Below are 21354 nucleotides of genomic sequence, written 5' to 3' on the forward strand. Positions count from 1 at the left end.
ATGGAGACGTTTCGGCATTTTTTATGTACAATTCTTTTGCTTTATATTCTACAATTATTATGAGTTATGTGTTTTATAAGTTATAATAAAATAATTTTATTTCCGCGTTTCCAAGTTTATTTCATATCTTAAATATCGGCAGGTCCATGGTAAATTTCTTAATTATATTAAATTAGTCATAATTATGAAGTCTGTGGTGAAAACCCCGTAGATGATAATTGTAAATATTTAATAAAAATCGGCCGATATTAAGTACAAAATTTTACTAATAATTTTTATAATTCTAGTGTTAGAAAATAATCTCATTGAATGATAGTTGGGAGGTTTGTGTTGTCATTTTGTAAAGTAACGGGGAAATATTTGGGGACAAATTCGAAAGTGATATAAACGTTTGTGTGTGATAGTTAGTAGAAAATTAGAATGCCTTATTTAGATATTTTTTTTAACACATGTGTAGGGTACACTGTACCTTCGGCGTAATGGTGTCAGCTTTCTTCAGGAAACGCGTAGAAAAGTGTTTAATTTAAAATAAATAATGCTTTCATGTTTGAATATATTGAAATACAGGACAACTTCATAATGTCTAAGTTCAGGGGAGATGTGAAGTAATTAAGTTATAGACTTGGCTATGTTTACGTACCAGTGTGGCAGAAAAACTATAAAAGCAGAGTAAATTCAGTACAAATCAATGATTTTAGTAGAACAGTGAGATATATGGAGATGCGATGCTTTTAAAAAATATTGAGCTCTTTATTGAGATGGGATCGATAATTATACGTTATTCTGGTCATTAAGAGATAATCGAAGAAAGTAATTTGACTTAACACGGCTCGATTTTAGTTAGAACAGCAAACTGCATTCGGAAATGAATGCCTCAGACGTGAGAAGAACGGGGGCAAGCAACTTCTTTATTTTAAATAAAATGTCTATACAATAAAATTTGTAATTTATAATCTGACGGCGGTCGTTCCATAAGGAATCTGTGGTATCATTAAGAAAGTAATTTATTTTATAGTAACCTAAAGGTTAACCTCGTTTGTGTGGTAAACAAACAAACGTTTTTTAACAATTATTTTGAATTTCGTAATATATTTTTTTTAATATTTTCTGGGATCTTGTTGTATAAGCATATACATCGCCCAACAAAAGATTTAATAACTCGACTTAGTCGAGTAGTGACCGTAATAAGTTTGTGTTTGTTCGAGATGTTGACATTATGATGGTAACAGTTTTTAGAAAATTCGCTTATATTCGGTAGGAGATGCAGACTTATGTTTGAACGTAATGTGTTTGTCTGTTTTGTTATTCTCTAGCACTTGTCATGCATAAGTAAAAGATCTCTAAATAAAACCAAAGTGATTTCTCCTTATCTTTAACTAGACATTATTTGAATCCTCCACTCGCCGCCCTCTTGGCTATTAATGTTGAATAGATATTCATTAAATAGTCTATAGTAAGGCCAATAAGACAAAATAAAGAATGTAAACAAAGTTTCAGGGGTTCAAAACATTTTTATCGATATCTTTGAATATTGACAAGAATTTAATATATTTCAAAGGATGTGTAGAGCTAGCTGCCAGGCTGTGTTTCCATAATTAAAATCAACAACTGCTCACAATAATAGCTACATAAAGTCAACAAACAAAAGATACCAGCAGGAGGCTCCTTTTGCACAGGATGCCGGCTAGATTATGGGTACCACAACGGCGCCTATTTCTGCCGTGAAGAAGTAATGTGTAAACATTATTATTGTTTTTCGGCCTGAAGAGCGCCGTAGTTAGTGAAATTACTGGGCAAAAGATCAAAGGGTAAAGAATCAAGGTGACGGGCGCATTTATAGTGCCGCTCAGAATATTTGTGTTTTTCAAAAAAGGCTCTGCATTTTAATGAGCAACTCGTATCAGTTACCATCAACTGAGCGTCCTGCTCGTCTTGTCCCTTATTTTCATAAAAAAACACAAAACAGTAACGGATAGAAAAGTAAACTTGTTCACAAAATGGCGGACCAAATTTTGACAACTGCGGTATTGACTGCTTTCCTGTACCACGAAACACGCAACGACAGCTATCGTCGACCAACTGATGGATAGATATTAATTGCTGCCGCAATATAACGCAGTAACGGTCGGTTTGTTTACATTCTTTATCTCCTCTGGTTGGCCTTAGTATAAATTTATTAGAATTCAATTCCAATTTTTTTAAGTTGAACACTTTGGCGTTGAGCACTTTTCTTGGGATGTAGAATGATACGTGAATATAGAATGTTAAACTCGCGTCAGGACACGTGGCCTGACCGAAAATTCGTAAGACAGTCATTTAATTATTATTATTATAGTTCGATTATTTCAACGAGGGATCGAATCTCATCCGTGAAATATTTTTACAGTTTAATTATTTGGTTTTTAAGCATTGTCATAAGCAAAGACTGTCCATATGGTGGTAGTTTTACATGTCTTTGTTCAAGTTTTTACTTCTGCTGGCACTCCCGGAGTACAACCCGTATTTTTTTTCATAAAATGATGCTCAACTTAAATCGAACCGTGTAAGTTGTAAAATCTAAAATGGGGCTGTATGGGTATCAAGAATTTTCGAACGTTTGCATGCGTGGTTTGTAGTGTAGCTTCGACTTTCACGCAGTATGGACGTGTTTATGGAGCAGTTCTGACAATATGAGAATTGTGAAGCATAAATAACAAATCAATAGCCAAGTAAAATTATCAATTGTTGTAGGTCTGTTACGATTCTAGCACGGTCATGATATGATACGTTGTAGTTTGACACTTTTAAGAGGTTTTGCTGTATTTTGATATGAATAACAATTCAATAGTCAAGTAAAATAATCAATTCTTGTTGGTCTGTTACGAACCTAGCACGATCATGATATGATACGTTGTAGTTGGACAATTTTAAGAGGTTTTGCTGTATTTTAAATGTTTTTTTTTTGTTAAGTTGCATGGATATAAGTAACAATTCGTTTAAGGTGCTATTTTTATTTTTTTTGTTTATTTTAATTCAGTCTGTGTGTATAAATAATAGATTTTAATAACAAAATATATTATGTATTTGGACCTCTTGGCTGGACCGATTTTAATGAAATTTTTAGGCAATCTTGATATTTGGGAGACTTGGGATCGCCCCAGGGCCAAAGTAATCCTAGAAAATGCTTTCTACAAGAAATAAAAATTAAAAGACTAGTTTTTGTTTGTATTGCTTAGTTTATTCTCTATTTCCGTAGTCGCTTTATAGATCAATAGTCTATGCTAAATAGGAGGAACTTCCGTTACGCATTTTCGTTGTAAATAAAGATTATTACTTTCTATTTTTTATACACATGGTTTTCGTTTATAATTGATTCAGTTTTAGCCTAGTCAATAATTGAGTTACTATATTATTTGTAATATCCACAAAGGGATTTCTTATATTGTTTTTAAAAGGTTTTATAGTATCTATCTGTGTGTATATTAATTCTGCTTGAAAAGTGGATTGTAATAGGTGTTAATTCGGACGCGTTATTTGTAATAACGTATACTTGTTTATAAAGTCATTAAGAAATTTAAGTTTTCATTATATTGTAGAATTTCTGCGATTTATTATGTGTTTGAATGTAATTGTGAATTTGAATTATGTAAATGGAGAAATATGAAAATTGTGTAAAAAAATTTTTTTAAATAAACTATTTTGCAATAAAAACGGGCACCTAGGTAAATAACCTGTTTCACTGGCATCTTCAGATTATTTCATAATTCTTAGTATATATACATCATAATACTTTAAATGAATAGGTGAAGAGTAGTTTATGTCAATTTCGTGACTACATTTCGATGGAATTAATGAAAAATGACCCCAGAGTATAAGCAGCTTTTTGCGTATCTGTACATTAAATAGATAAAGCAGGTTAAATACTTAAGATTTTTTTAATATAAAAATAAAAAAAATAATTTCGAGTGCGGCTCCATTGTTTTTGAGTTCGGCTATGTCTTAAATTTAAATTCGGAATAAACTATTTTATGCACCACAACACTTCATAAATATGCCAGTATCATTCTCAAATTATTAAAACCTATTTATACGGGGACGGAAAAAAATAAAAGAAACCCCCTAGTTTTTTTTTTGCAAATGAGTTTGTGTCTATATTATTCATATAGGATCTACATCAAAGTAACAGACGTTTCTTGAGAAGATGATTATGAAGGTCGTGTCTATAATTATCTATAATATTTCGTTCATCCAAGAATTGTTTTTAGTTTAACTTGATCTCTTTTCGTGTCATGTGTTTTGGTGCAATGTTAGACCGCCATATTATGTTGCTAAGAATTGATAGATTTTAGAATATATATGCTTTTATTGTTATCTTGTTTTATTACTTTCCTGTCCTTAACAGCTTTGCAATGATTCGCTACAGGTATAAATGAAAAACTTATTAAAGGTCTAAGTAAAACCTGTGTCCAATGATTGAGTGCTTGCAGTTAGTAAAATTCTAAGTGTAAAAAAATTACACTTATAATGTCAAAAAAATATATTTTTTACCACTTACCACCACTTCTGTGTGTCTTCTACCAAATTTATCACGGAGAGTGTTCCGAAGAGCTATTTGACCAGATCCTACTGCCGACTTCCACCTCCGAACGCCACGCCACAAATTACGATGTCATCCCCACCATATGGATGTGGCTTTCGTCTACAGTGCGGTTTTCACGGAACTTTCTTCCGCGTATTACCAAACAATGGAATGAGATCTTGAACAATGTTCCTAGGACCTTAAAAAAAGCGCGCAGCCTGGTGTTGCAGGAGAATGTGGGCGACGGTGTCACCTGCCAGAGAAATAACAAAAGCGTTTAAGGTGGGCGTACACGCTTTTTGAAGATACCCATGGTTTTCTTTTTTTTTGCAGATACCCATGGTTTTTTTGCAGGAGGGCAGACAAGCGTATTTGTTATCTGTTAGTAATATATCATCGCCATCTATTTGTACTCTTGCAACGCCAGAGTGATAACACTAGTACACAAATAGAAAAAAAAAATCGTGGGTACGAGTCCCACATCGTTCATAAGTTTTTTGTTATCCTAGAAGTGAGGGTTATCTCTTTAAAACATAACAAATTAATTACACTAGTGTCCAAGGTGGTCGTACACGCTTTTTGAAGATACCCATGGTATGAGCGTATGTGTCGTCACCTGATGAATGCACCGCCGTCTATACAGTTCGTTGCACAGAGGAATCACTGGTGCCCACACCTGTGCCTTCCCCATTATCGGATGGGCGATAAGTATATAAGTTGGTATTAAATATAAGTATTTATTAATTTTTATGTCCCGTTTATTACTAGCGTGTTCATTCTTAAATTATGATTATATTTTAAAGGCAGTCGCAAATGTGCATATCGCAATTACTGGGCAAATGAGACTTAACATCTTACGTCTCAAGGTGACGAGCCCAATTTTAGTGCCGCTCAGAATTTTTGGTTTTTCAAGAATCCTGAACGGCACTGCATTGTAATGGGTAGGGCGAACCAATTACCATCAGCTGAACGTCCTGCTCGTCTCGTTCTTTATTTTCATAAAAACACACCGAAACATAATAATGCTTACACATAACTTCTTCACGGCAGAAATAGGCGCCGTTGTGGTACCAACAATCTAGCATCCTGTGCAAAGGAGCCTCCCACCGGTAAATACACACAGATTCTGAGATAATTTGTCAATAAAGGACGTTTGATAGAAACCACATACAATAATTGTTATCTCAATGCTTTATTAAATTTCACTCAGTCTTTGGCAGTACAAAGAATTTCTGTTATTAGAAATGGACAATTCAGACATACATAAAAGGAAACGAAGAAGATAGAATAGAAGATAGGTATGAAATATACTCGTGTCAAACACTCGATACATTCTGTTCTATGAAATTTATGACACCATAAACATCATCTGTACTGATGGTTTTTGGATACAGTCGTCTTACGCATACAGTCTTTGATACAAGTGTACATAATACGAGGGCTGCACTAAAAGTATCGGGAATGGAATATTTCCACTGTTCCTGTCATATTAAAATCTTTTTAATTTCTCCTTGGTTTTAAAAATCGAATAAAATTTTTAGTTATTTAAAAAAAGATTCTCGGTCTTGTCACAAGGTTTTTTCAAAGAAATTCAGGCAACTTAAGACATTGGCATGAGAATAATCTTGCATGAACAATTAGGTGTAAAAAAGTTGTTTTCCTGATGGATACCGCATTTGCTCTGTGAAGAGCAAAAAGCGGCTCGCGATACTTGGTGCGTCAGAACTCTGTAAAGATTTCACGCAGGATCCTCAAATGCTGTATACAAAATCGTATCAGGTGACGAATCCTGGATATACGCGTACGAACCCGAAAGAAAAAACCAGTCACGAGTTTGGGTGTTCGAAAATGAGTTGAAGCCAACAAAAATTGTTTGTTCACGGAGTGTTGCAAAAAAAATGGTGGCCACGTTTGTCTCCTAAACCGGCCATGTTGCGACTATTCCTCTTGAGGGACAAAGAACGGTTAATGCAGAATGGTATGCTAGCATTTGTTTGCCACAGGTCGTTTCTGAACTCCGTAAAGAGAACTGCAACCGCCGCATCATCACGACAATGCGAGTTCTCACACCGCACACAGAACAAAAGAGTTTTTAGAGCAAGAAAACATAGAATTATTAGACCATCCGCCGTACAGCCCCGACCTAAGCCCTAATGATTTCTATACTTTCCCTAAAATAAAGAATAAATTGCGTGGTCAGAGATTTTCATCACCTGAAGAAGCTGTGGACGCCTACAAAACGGCCATTTTGGAGACCCAACTTCCGAATGGAATGGTTGCTTCAATGATTGGTTCCATCGTATGGAAAAATGTGTCAAATTTCGCGGAGAATACTTCGAAGAGCAATAAATACATTTTTAAATAGCAATGTTGTGTCACTTCCTTGATTCCCGAAATTTTCAGTGCCGCCCTCGTATGTCAAGTGTGTATAGTATTAAACAGCGATGATGGCTCGCTTCAAAATTGTCATACAAGAAAAAATAATGAGATGATTTAATAAATTACAATTTAACGACACATCGAAATGTATCTGCAGTTTTCGCGCGAGTTGAATATAGTCAAAACAAAAAAGCGGAAACATCTCCCCCCGCTTTCCGCACGGATCGCCTCGCGCGCCTGCCGCATGCTTGATACTGAATGGCGTCTTTAAAATTTTGTAACATACGCTTCGTGTTATTTTACATTGTAATTAATAAAATATAAAACACTTACTGATGATATGTGATCACAGTGTCTTTCTTATTTCTTGTAATATTATTTTTACTACGCAATCCGCCATTATAGTATTAACAAAATTTACCACAACATGTGGCACGTCAACGTCACACACTGTTCGAGACTGGCTCGAGTACGGCCACTTGGGTGTAGTATTAGTTGCCGCACTTTGCGACTACCCCTACGGTATCTAGTTGGAGCGCAGCGGAGACGATTCCTTAATCTAAGATTTAGTTATTATTATCAATCATTATTTTGTTAGACTTAATTTCATTAAATATATAAAATAGTTCGGAGGTGGGAGCAATAGCTCCTTTGGCAACCCATTCCTGAAGAGTTTTGGCAATATTTTTACTCTTCAATTCAAATGTCATCTTCATTCTCCTTGTCCTCCTGAAACCGAAAATAAAATATTATCAATGACAAAAAAAAATCAAAATTGGCCAATAAGTTACGCATCGGCTTCAGCATATGTGTCATAAAAATTACACTCTTTAACTACTAACCATGGTCGACCTGTTATAGTTATAAACTTTATAAGTTATTTAGTGCAAGTCAGGATGAAGTACAAAAGTTACAATAGCATTTAAATGAGTATAACAATAATCATTAACAAAATTTAGAACATTAATTGCAACTATCTTTATCATTCAAATAATCTTTCACTTTTATAATAGGCCTTAGATGTTTATTTATTTTTTACGATACATCAAAATTTATACCAAAAAAAATGTCAAAAAAAAAATAATAAAAAAAATTGGCGTGGACCACCCTTAACATTTAGGGGGATGAAAAATAGATGTCCGATTCTCAGACCTACCCAATATGCACTCAGAATTTCATGCATCGAATCGCTCAAGCCAAGGAGTTTAATTACAAACACCGCGACATGAGAATTTTATATATTAGATAACACAGTCCACTTTAAAAGATTTAGCAATTTTACGGAGCCTAGTAGTACTAGTAGTAGTAGTACTAGTATACTAGTAGTAGCTGACCCGACAGACATTGTTCTGTATATAATAAATAAATTAATGTTTTTATATGAATTTGTCAATCATAACATCAAAAATTACTTCGTAAAATATGTCGTAATGAAATTGTTTCACAGCAGAACTGTCAAACAGTGCGTCAATAAATTCTCTCATAGAAATTATGTATGGACACATCAAAGGAAAAACAAATTTGTTGTTTTTATTTAATTTAGCAGCATTTTCCTAATTATTCACCTTTTAAACCTTCTCTGGACTTCCACAAATAATTCAAGACCAAAATTTGCCAAATCGGTCCAGCCGTTCTCGAGTTTTAGCGGGACCAACGAACAACAATTCATTTTTATATATATAGATAGATATACAATGTATACATAATATAATAGGTACGAATTACGTCTTTCAATGGACGATGAAGTCGATGTAGATGGTGAAGATAAATTTTATGGCATAGTTTCATAAGATACATAATAGCTTTAAGGGTAAATGTATACACTTGTATAATAAAGTCCCAGCCACTGTTCAGGTATTATCTAATAAATTATAAATAAATTTAAATGTTTTATAAAAAAATGGCTCTGTCGTAAATCCTACTACTCCACTGCTGAATATCTAAATGATCGGACACCCTGGGACTAGATTGTGTTTATTTTACAGCGATAGAAATGACTGTACAATATTGAATATTTTTATCGAAATAAGCGTAAAAAACGAATGCTGGAAGAGTTTCTTGCGCCGCTCCTTCTCTCTCAGAGCACCATTTGTTTCCGAAGCGGTATTAGTATCTAGTACATAGTTATTAGAAATGACATCAAAAAGAAATCTAAAAGAAGCAATTTTGAGCAAATAAATGCCTTTTATGACTTTTAGTGTGCTTTGAATTGCACCGCTATTGCGTTTTATATTTCCAACTTGTTGACAACGGAGAAGACGAAACTGAGAGATAGTACTTAATATCATATTGTTCAATAAATCATTTTGTTTCCAGCCCAGTAAATACTTATTTTTTATATTTCAGAAACTATTATGTTAGAATCAAACGTTGATAGACTATCTGTCACTACGTTTTTTGAAACATCCTGTGTTTTTATATAAATACGTCATTATGATGAAACGGTTTATGTACGCTCCCTGTTTATGAGCGTATAGGAGGTTTTCATATATGTACTGGCTGTGTACTGTCATAGTACTAATTTCACTAACTCAATTTATCCAATCTCCTTTGCCTGTTCTGTAGTACAAATATGTTGCCAATAAAGTAATATTATCAGTGTTTGTCCATTATAATCTAATAGCATGTATATTTGTTTCAGGTATAATAATAAAATAAATCTGTTTTGATTCTGGGCACCGGTCATTACTATAATCACTTGTAAATTCGTTTACACCGATCAAATGACACACTCTAAGCTTGTTGGTCTACCGAAACGTGACATTGGCGAGTTGTGCGGCCGATATTAATACTATCTTTGTGCTGCAGAAGAGGGCTTTTCGCGCGATTTATAACCTAGGTCCTAAAGAATCATTAAGAGAAAATTTTAAAGAAATAAACATTTTGACTGTTGCTTCTCAATACATTTTTGATAATGTTTTGTATGTTCATAAGCACATTGAGGAATTTTCTAGAAACTGTGATATTCATAATGTTAACACGAGGAACAAACATAAACTTGTTATGCCTACTACTCGGTTGGGTCGAGTTAGTAAGTCTTTTGTTGGGCGATGTATATGCTTCTACAATATGATCCCAGAAAATGTACAAAACAAATGTGTTACGAAATTTAAAAGAATTGTTAAAAAACGTTTGTGTGGGAAAGGTTATTATAGCATAAACGATTTTCTTAATGACACCACGGACTGGGATTAAAGCGAACACCCTCAGGCTCTTTAATTATAAATGTTTATTGTACGATATTACATTGTAATCCATATTTTATATAAAAAAAAAAGCCCGCTGAGTTCCTTGCGCGCATTCTTCTCAGGTCTGAGGCATTCTCTTGAATGGGTGGTAGATTTTGACGTTCAATAAGTGATTATAAATCCTATTTTGAACAAAAATATTTAAATGTGAATTTGTGGTGCCACCTACCGAGATTCGAACTCGGGACCTCTAGCTTAGTAGGTAGGATCGCTAACCACTCAGCTATACAGGTCGTCAAAAAACATATACATATTATAAAGCGCGTACGTCTTCCTTAAAGGCCGGCAACGCTCCTGTGATTCCTCTGGTGTTGCAAGAGATTGTACAAACAAATTTGTTTTCAATAATACAACCATTGTAAAATTCTCTATTGATTTAAAAGAGTGGCTGTTGAGTTTCTTGTATGTTCTTCTCATGATCTCTACTTTTTCCAAATATATGGTATATTCAGTAATTTAAAAGAAATAATTATAGTGTGGATTCAAAAGTGCTTATAAGCCTAATTGAATAAATTATTTAAGTTTAAATAAATACCCTTCAGTTGGATCATAAATGTCTTTCTCCGTGGTAATGGACAGTTCAGTCAATATCGGTGGATTTGGCCCAAGAATCCGTTTCACATACTCCTCATCATTGGTCATTCCGGTGTAGTCTATACCACCTCGGGTGATACAAGGTATTGGCCTGTACTCTGGCCTCTCAGCTAGGTGGTCAGCGACCTCGTTCTCCATAGGATTGTGAGCTCTCAACAAGGAATCTTTGTCCTTGCCATGAAGAAGTGCATTTTCAAATGTTTGGTAACCAAGTCCTGTGGAAATTTTAGTTTTTTTATAATTTTTTATTACTGACCCGGCAAACTTTGTTTTGCCATATAAATTGTATTGATCTTTTGCTTGCTAGTTGATAAGAGATGGCGCTAGTTGTATTCATTAGTAACAATCACATTTCTTTTATACTCTGTATAATTCACACTATAGTTTTATAAATTATAGCCTATTTGTTATTCTGGTGTGTAAGCTATATTATTGTAAAATTTCATCAAAGTCTATTCAGTAGATTTTGCGTTAAAGAAGTTCAAACATACATCCAGACATACAAAGTTTCACATTTATAATATTAGTAGGATGACAATAAGGGATGCGATGAGCAGGACGTTCAGCTGATAATAATTGATACGCCCTGCCCATTACAATGCAGTACTGCACAGGATTCTAGAAAAACCAATAATTCTGAATGTGAGTTTATCATTATTTATTATGACAATAAGGGATGCGATGAGCAGGACGTTCAACTGATAATAATTGATACGCCCTGCCCTTTACAATGCAGTACTGCTCAGGATTTTTGAAAATACTAAAATTCTGAGTGTGAGTTTCATTTGCCAGATCGAAACACAATAATGCTTACACATTACTGCAACACGGCAGAAAAAGGCGCCATTGTGGTAACCATAATCTAGCCGGTATAGTGTGGAAAGGTGCCTCCTAAACCGGGGATTGACGCTCGACTGATAATAGTAACCAATAATGTATTTTTTATATAATTACTTGTACAATACCACATAATGTGACTCTGCCCTTACAGGATGTCGCATATGATAAATCAAATCAAAATCACTTTATTCATGTAGGTCACGGAAATGACACTTATGAATGTCAAAAAATATTGAATCTACCACTAATTGGGTTGAGCTAATGAGAAGAAGTAGCAAGAAACTCATTGCCACTCTTTTATATCAAGACTAGCTGACCCAGCAAACGTTGTATTTCCGATATTAAAATCGCGATACAAAAGTAACTGTTGATCGTAGATGAGTGAAAATTTGAAGTTGTATGTTATTTTTAATGCTGACTCATAATCAAACTTTAAAAAAAAAAGTCAAAAAATTTCAAAACAAAAAAAATTCCCTTTTAGGGGTATGAAAAATAGATGTTGGCCGATTCTCAGACCTACTCAATGTGCTCACAAAATTTCATGAGAATCGGTCAAGCCGTTTCGGAGGAGTACGGGAACGAACATTGTGACACGAGGATTTCATATATTAGATTAAGACCTGCAATAATAAATATTGAATTTGATTTAGGAAAAATGTATTCACCTCTAACACAGTGTTTTAGAAGCCATGATCGCACAGAGCTGACCAGAGCAACCGGTTGACCAGGCGGTGTTGCAATATACAGCACTGGTCCGTCTTTTAGGGTGGATTTCATTTGCACACTGATGTATATCAGATCACCAAGTTTCATTGTTCCAACCTGAAACTTATTATAATACGCCTATGATGAATGCAGAAAATGCCACCAGATTCTCACAATTTTTCATTATTAGACATTTGCTTGGTTATAGACAGACACTCAAAGAAAAATTATTATGACTGTTCATTGTCAGTACATTTACGAAAAATTTAATATATGTTCACAAAAATCGTCACCTTTTTGCTCTTAATAGTGATTTTTATTATTATGGCACTAGAAATAATGGATTGCTTGTAACTAATTCTAGTAGGCTTCATAAGATACATAATAGCTTTAAGGGTAAATGTATACACTTCTATAATAAAGTCCCAGTCACTGTTCAGGCATTATATATAAATAAAATTTGAATGTGTGTGTATTGAACAACGGCTCTGTTGTAAATCTTAGGTACTACTCCACAGCTGAATATCTAAGTGATCGGACAGCCTGGGACTAGATTTTAATTATTTCATAGCAATAACAATGACAGTACAATATTGTATATTTTATTAAAAAAAGAGCACAAAAAAAGAATTCTGGGAGATTTTCTTGCGCCGCTTCTTGTCATAATAAACCTAAACATTACTGTATTTTATAATAAACCTAAGCTGAATATCAATTGTAACATAATTAATCTCTTTTGACCTCAAGTTTTTTCCTTTTTAAGTACAGCAGCAATCAACAACTATTAAACTTTATGATACAGAAAGTCGACATTTATATTACAACAGCAGCTTCCGATTATGTAGATGAATATGAATATCTAGGCCAGACAATATTCCCAATGGACCGAATGGATAAAAAGATCAATAAAAGGATTGGTAACTCTTGGAAACGCTACTGGTCATTGAAGGAGATCACGAAAAGTAAGGAGACTCCAGCACTAGAAAAAGGCAAGATTTTAAGCACCTGCATAACATCATGTATGTCCTATGGATGCCAAACCTGGACCCTTACAAGCAAAAACATGAGAAAACTGGAAGTATGCCAAAACACCATGCAGAGGAGACATAAAATTAAAGGTCAGAGAAAGACTAACGGACATAAGAGAAAAAACAAAGGTGATCCCCATAGCAAAAAATTTCAAAAAACTTAAGTGGAAATGGATAGGTCATATGATCAGAGGCACAAACAAATGGTCACAGAAACGAACCCATTGGTACCCGAGAGATGCTAAAAGAAAGAGAGGCAGGCAGATACTAAGTTGAGAAGATGACATAAAGAAGGTTGCTGGACCAGTTTGGAGTAGAGAAGCGCGGCAGAGAGAGCACTGGAAGATCCTAGAGGAGGCCTTTGTCAGTGGACAAGCTAGATATCGTCGGGTGATAAGAAAAAATCACTAAGTGACACGCATGGACAATGGAGTAATTAGTAATTTAATAATGTATTTCATGTTAAAATTTCATTTGAGGAAAAATCCCTTTCGAAGGCTATTTAATTATTACAGTTCTAACCATAATATAAAACAATATATTATTTCTTTATTATAATTGTATTATTCAAGAGATATACATAAAAAAGTACTTAGTGAGATTTTCCTGCCAAGGATATTAACAGTGATGGTACTTAGTGAAACAACATTGAATGTAAAATTGCTTTTATTATAGTATATAGTGTATATAAAATCACAAAATAAGTTTTTCTTGTGTTTTGAACATGTGCCACAAAGGTCCTTCTTAGGCTTGAAGAATGAATAATTGTATTCATTACAGAATATGCGACGGTCAGTTTTTACACTCACTGGTTTTTTATTTTTAGTACAAACATCATCTATGTACAAACTGTACATTTTGGAAATCGACAAGTTACTTTCTAAATATAACTTTCTAGAAGATTTGCGTACATAGTGAGCTTCCATTACCGGAAATCTCTCAGTGTGCTCCTTCACCAAAATCTTGTCCGTGTCACTTGTCTTGTTGCCAGGACATTTTTTTTCCTCGCTTGTCTTCACCTAAGAAGCATCCAACAGAGCTAATATTTTTTACTGCTGAGTTTATTGGGCCATTTGACATACACAGAGTGGCCTGAACGAACTTGGCACATACCCTAAACGTACTTTTCTTATTTTTTAAGTTATAAGCCTTTGATACACTGCGAGCCTTCTCACTGTTCCCAGAAACTCTGCGACGTTTTGGTGGATTAAACTGCACAAATTTTAAAATATAATCTTATTGCCTTGTGTAATCACCGAATCCCCAGTAAGCTTTACAAATCCAATCATTCTCACTAAAATTTGATGTGCATTTGTATTTACAATCTGAACAGTCAATAGCTTTGGGAGCTTTTGCTCGACATACTTTCTTTTTATTTGTATAGGGTACACATTGAGATCTTTTAGATTTAGTTATGTTAACTTTCCAGTTATGTGGGTTGCGCTCCCGCTTTCTTGTTAATTTTTTCTCCTTTGATTCAATTTCATAATCAGCTAAATCAGTAATATCAGATGAGTCACTCAACGGAGGTGGTTGAAATTTGTTATCGTCATCTGAATCTGCAGAAAAATCTTCATCAGTTTCATAATCATATTCCACCAATTTCCTATGATCCCTTTTACATTGAAAAAAGCACCACACAAAATATAAATAAATTTATGCACAGCTCAGTTGATATCCAGACAGCTTGCATAGGCTTGTATAGAAGAAAAGACTTATATTTATATAATTAATTAGCGCTTACCTTAATATTATTGTTTATACCCTCATTAGCGATATATCACAATAGCGCGAATACAACAAATCTGACACTGACAGTTCAATCGTTCAATCACTGACACACTAACGTCAAATTTGGTATCTACGATGTCATGAAAATGTTGCCAGGTAAAACTAATTAAATACCAAGATGAATTTTAGCTGCCGATACAAATGGAAATTATTCAATTAGTTACTTTTGCTACACAAAACTTTGTAAAATAAGTGATTTATGGAGATAATGAGTTTTTCCTTTCACCCGACGATATATTGTTAAAAATAGAGGAAATAAAAAAAAATTGCATGTTACTACATAACTAATATCAAGAAATAAAGGCTATCTTTATCTTTAACACCTTCCGAAACTATACAATACCTTGCAAACCTCTCCAAACCAACGGGTTCATGAAATACAAAATAATACATTAGGAATCAAATCGCCGGTTGAAACTACTAACCTGAGCGTTTAAACTTTTTTTTGATTCAATACTCCTCAAAATCTTCCTGATCCTAGATGTTAATACATCGGACAACATATTTACAGGATTACCCGAGATTGGTTCGTTTAAGATTATCACGTGCCATGTTCTATCTTGCGATGCTGTCACTGTAATGAAAATTTAAATTACACAGACTGGCCGAGAAGTTGACGTCCAAAGCTGAAATTTGAATTTGGCTCATTTTATTAGCCAATGTTCTTGGAAGTTTTAATAATATTTAGAAGCCATAGGCTCCCAATTTTTATTTTTTTGATACCTTGAACATTTTCATGAATTTAGCTGGAGCAGTTATCTTGAACTTACGACTTAATTCTAAACTAGTTCCGCATTGTCTAAACTATTCATAGTTTCTTACGTGGTTATTGCAACTGTAGTTAATAATTATCAACAATAAAATTAACTAAAAGTGTTCAAAAAATTAGAACAAAGTCCTAAACCACAATTAGGTGAAAAAAGCGGATAAAAGGATATCGTAATCATGGCAGAGACCATGGAAGACTTAAGGCATATGCTCGATGGCCTCAATACAGCTTCCCAAGGACTTCTCAAAATGAACATGGACAAGACGAAGATCATTTCAAATGTCCATGGCGCTCATACTCCAATAACAATTGGGAACTATACTCTCGAAATTATCGACGAGTACGTCTACCTCGGACAAACAATCCAGTTAGGCAGGTCAGCTTTCGCGGAAGAGGTCACTCGTCGAATCCAACTCGGATTCTCGTCCCAAATACCACAGTGTCTGAAGACGAAGGTTTTCAACCAGTGTGTATTGCCAGTGATGGCTTACGGTACGCAGACGTGGTCGCTAACTATGGGCTTTTTGAGAAAGCTCATGGTCGCTCACAGGGCATTGGAGAGGACTATGCTCGGAGTTTCCCTGCGACATCTAATCAGAAATGAGGAGATACGCAGGAGAACCAAAGTTGCCGACATAGTCCATATGATTGCGAAACCGAAGTGGCAGTTGGCAGAGCACATAGTGCGACGGACAGATGGACGTTGGAGCAGTAAAGTCCTCGAATGGCGACCACGTACCGGAAGACACAGTGTTGGTAGGCCCCCCACAAGACGGACCGACGATCTGGTCAAGATGCTGGAATACGTTGGATGAGGGCAGCGCAGGACCGATAGTCATGGAAATCTTAGGGGGAGACCATTCTCCAGCAGTGGACGTCTTCGGGCTGATGATCATGACGGAAAAAATATTTCAGAGTTAATTTGATAGTTATATATTAAAAGTATATATTAATAGTCTTTATTACAATATTTTTTTATGAATGTGGTATTAAATAAACCAATGACAATATTATTATACTGCATAAGTTAGTTAAATAACATGTAATTAAAGATCATTAAATTATTTTTACAATAATTTACAATTAGAGATTAATTAATTTAAAACTTGTAAATTGAAAATATATATTGAAATTTACTTAATTCGCATTTATTGGTTGTGGTTCAGTAGACATATGAGTTACAAAGCTCATGGGAGCTAAAGTATAATATTAATGATCTACTTGTTACATGCCGGCTAGTTTATGTGTACCACAACAGCGCCTATTTCTGCCGTGAAGCATTTATGTATAAAAATTACTGTGTTTCGGACTGAAGGACACCATAGAATGTGGAATTAGAGGGCAATTGAGACTTAACATCTTATATCTAAAGGTGACGAGCGCAATTGTAGTGCCACTCAGAATTTTTGGGTTTTTTCAAGAATTCTGAGCGGCACTGCATTGTAATGGGATAAGCATATCAATTACCATCAGCTGCAATATTCTGCAACTTAAGGCATTTGAGGATAGAGCTCACAGATTGGAGTTACCTAAGTCATACTAGTTTTGGAATACTGTAGCCCACATATTATGATACACACAGGGCAAATCAGCATTGAAATTTAGCATTTGCCACTATGTCTATTAGGAAAACTGCTGGCACACAGGACAATGATAATATGTTTACCTAAGTTGCCTTGTTAGCTATCGGCTTATTAAATAACACATTACGGCTAGGTCATGAGACAGGTTGGACTACTGTGAACCGACTGTACAAATTTACAGAATCAATGTTGATATAGGGTTTGGAAAAGGTCAACATAATACAAATAACCCTGTACTATCTTGAGGCATATTTCAAGTAGTGAGACAAAATAATTAATATTGATTTTCAGGAAATAAGCACATTAAAAAAAAGTGAAAAAAAAAAAAGATTATTAATGTACCCAATTATAAGTTTCAATACCATAGCCTTGGGCCATTTTAATTTTTCCCCGCCCACACACCCATTTCATTCATGTATTAATTTAATTTATGGGATTGGTGGCATTTGTCAAACGACAGTGTCATACAAAGGTGTGAGAGGCCCCGCCTTATTTCTTTGACTTTCTTATTTATCTGATGCCGGCTTTACGCCATTGGACCTAGGTTAGGGCAATGACTTTAGTTTTCTGATAGAATAAATAAGACCGGGATTCTCAAGATTTTTGAAAATATTTAATATGAAGTGCTCTTGTTACTTTAGCATTAAATATAAGAGGTTTTGATTTATTATTTTATTTTTAGTTGTGTCGCCACATTCAACCTCATATCCGTGTCGATTATCATATAGGTATTTTTTAACACACATAATCTGTTTAACCTGATTCCTGCCGCCGAATTCCACCTTCGCACGACACGCCACAAGTTAGGATTACATCCCCACCATCTGGATGTGTGGCGGTCCTCTACAGTGCGGTTTTCAAGGAGCTTTCTCCCTCGTACTCCAAAGCTATGGAATGAGCTTCCTTGTGCGGTGTTTCCGGGACAATACGACATGGGTACCTTCAAAAAAAGCGCGTACACCTTCCTTAAAGGCCGGCAACGCTCTTATGATTCCTCTGGTGTTGCAAGAGAATGTGGGCGGCGGTGATCACTTAACACCAGGTGACCCGTACGCTCGTTTGTCCTCCTATTCCATAAAAAAAAAAAAAAAAAATGTAAATTGATGACCTCTGCTTACAAATCCAGGAAAGTGTTGAGAATTAACTTAATTGACAAGTGAATGTTCCAAGATGAATATCAATACAGCCTAATTTGTAATTAAAACATAAGTATATATTTAAGTTACAGTAATATTAAATTTATTTAATATTTTTAAAAATGTAAAATTAATCATGCTTAAAAATAGGCATTGTAACCAGTAGCATATTAAAAGTTGAAGTTACATAACATAAACGTTCACATTCTGCTCCAAAGAAGAATTCTGGCAAGGGAAAATCAAGTCGGAATTCATCAAAGTTTTGGCAGAAAAACACATAACATGCTATACATATGTAAAATAAAATAGTAGTCATATTTAATTGCTCAGTGATAACTACATTTTTCAGTATTAATTGTATGAAAGTAAATTATTACTTTTAATAATGTATGAAAAAATTCGAAACAAAAACATTGAAAAAACTACTCTATGTCACATCTCATTCATCTCGCAACAGGAAAAATACAAGTACTGTTACTATGTTTTACCATTGAAGACATAACAGGATAGATAAAGACAAGTTACAATTGAACATAATTCCTGAAAAGCGTTCCAACCCACAAACATCACATTTTAAGGAATTCGTGTTTAAAGTTTAATAATTATTAGTGTATTCCATACATGTGGGTTGGGCAACTAATACATGATGTGATTTAAAGAGTGACAATAGGGCTGCCATTTTTTGTCAGTCCATTAATATGAATCATGTAACCAGTTTTGTGTTTTTAACTCAGTTTCAACATGATTGTTTTTTTTTTTTAATGGAATAGGAGGACAAACGAGGGTATGGGTCACCTGTTGTTAAGTGATCACCGCCACACACAATCTCTTGCAACACCAGAGGAATCACAGGAGCGTTGCCGGCCTTTAAGGAAGGTGTACGCGCTTTTTTTGAAGGTACCAGTGTCGTATCGTCCCGGAAACACCACACAAGGAAGCTCATTCCACAGCTTTGTAGTACGTGGAAGAAAGCTCCTTGAAAACCGCACTGTGGAGGACTGCCATACATCCAGATGGTGAGGATGATATCCTAACTTGTGGTGTGTCATGCGAAGGTGGAATTCGGCTAAACAGCTCTTCGGAACACTCCCCGTGATAAATGCTGTAGAAGACACACAATGAAGCGATGTCTCTACGCAACGCCAAGTGATCCAGCCGTTCACAGAGCACTGTGTCCCCGATAATTCGAGCTGATTGTGGTTAAGAATGTTTTTCTGGAATTATGTACAATTAACCTTCCAAAATTGGCAGAGCCCCCGGGCGCAACATTTATCAGATACACCAAAACCGAGAGTGCAGTACACTAGTCCCTCACCAAGATCTGACCTTTATTTTGTTTATAAAATGGTTTATTTCGCATGCTCTTATCGCTAGTTTCAATGGCTTTCAGATACATTCTCTAATATCATCCTAATTATAAGCAATCAATAAAACACATTGACAGAACGCTGTGCACATGCCAAAATGCATGCGGTCTGAGGCATACCATGCGCGATCAGAGTTTTTCAGAATGGAGGTTAAAACAAGTAAGTATAAGTTTGAAATATCATTACATACTTATATTTAATAATTTAAGTAATTAAATCTGTGTATGTCCTTTATAGTCTAACTGCATGTATATGATTTGTATCAGATATTGTAAGAAAATAAAACTTAGTTTGATAAACTTAAGAGACATACACAAAGATTGGTAGTCTACAATAAGTGAAGCCACTGTACGCAAAATAGAATAGAACCATACAGTTGACAGAACTTATGTTTAATTCAAGCTTCCACTAACAAACTGGTTGCCCATCACTTCTCAGGAAGAGGTTGGTACATGATTGGAGGTCACTGCCAGAAGATGGTGGTGCCTTCTATGTACACTATTGAATAAACTTGAAAAATGGTTACAGTGGAGGGTTGCGAATTCGTAATTGGTTATTCTTAATAACATGACGTGTAATTGGTGTGTAGAATATTAAAAGAGAAGTGTGTTGTTAAGATTTGGTATAGTTCTCAGTACTTACAAATTAATCTAAACTTAGACACAGTTTCTGCCAATTCTTCAGGTGTCAGATTTTTTGAAACGAACTTGCAGAGAATTTTCGCAATGCTTCCTGGCACCATCGGCATCTTGGCCTTTCTCACCGCCTGTGAAATGTAACGCCACTCAATGCCCGTTTCTATCATTAGATATTTGCTAATCACAGGTAAGGGCAACTTGGTAACAATTTTTTCAAGTTCATTTAATTCTGGAAAGTATAAGTATTTGTTTACTCAGTAATTATAAATCAAAGTCCCAATTCTAACTATATTTTATTTTCTTAAAATCATTTCTCGAATACTTACGATCGTTGGATATGCGCTGCATTTTGACTAAATTATAATTTTTATCGACCCACAAAGTTCAAACATAAATGATAAATCAAAAATTATATTAAGTCAAATTTCAAGTTTAAACATTTATCGTAGTGTAAACCGTTGGTTGTAACCAAAACAACATATAAAATTTAAAACTTATACATTTTTTTTCTTTATGGAATTTTATGGCTTGGTAACTAAGAAGATGCCAAAATAAAATTCTTTCCCATACCTTCTTCACAGTTCACAGCATACCCTTAAAATATAAAGAGTAGATTGAATATGCAATATTAGTAAATACTAATACAAAAACACAGCATATATTATTTGGAACGTGAATTACTTTTCAAATGCACCATCAGAGTGCGCAAGATCAGTTG

The 21354-nt window shown here is 34.7% G+C and overlaps 1 protein-coding gene across 1 annotated transcript; it reads right to left on the minus strand.

Annotated features, from left to right (window-relative positions):
- Positions 1-5730: 5730 nt before the first annotated feature.
- Positions 5731-20859, minus strand: LOC126973727 (uncharacterized). The gene is made up of 5 exons (XM_050821062.1): positions 20641-20859; positions 14775-14911; positions 12285-12441; positions 10721-10994; positions 5731-7663 (listed from the first exon to the last, which is right to left on the minus strand). Exons 1-5 carry the CDS (start codon positions 20801-20803, stop codon positions 7504-7506), a joined length of 891 nt encoding a protein of 296 aa, XP_050677019.1. The 5' UTR covers positions 20804-20859; the 3' UTR covers positions 5731-7503.
- Positions 20860-21354: the final 495 nt, after the last annotated feature.

This window comes from Leptidea sinapis, chromosome 2 (genome assembly GCF_905404315.1).
Source record: "Leptidea sinapis chromosome 2, ilLepSina1.1, whole genome shotgun sequence".
In the NCBI taxonomy this organism is placed as follows: Eukaryota; Metazoa; Arthropoda; class Insecta; order Lepidoptera; family Pieridae; genus Leptidea; species Leptidea sinapis.

Bases quoted from the DNA above. Each gene is read 5' to 3' on its own strand.
- LOC126973727 (XM_050821062.1), bottom strand. From the start codon at position 20,803: ATGATAGAAACGGGCATTGAGTGGCGTTACATTTCACAGGCGGTGAGA. The intron at 14,912-20,640 runs GTAAGTACTGAG...ATTTTTCTGCAG, and splicing joins GTCTAAGTTTAGATTAATTT to ATTCAGATGACGATAACAAA. The intron at 12,442-14,774 runs GTTAACATAACT...AATAAGTTTCAG, and splicing joins GCAACCCACATAACTGGAAA to GTTGGAACAATGAAACTTGG.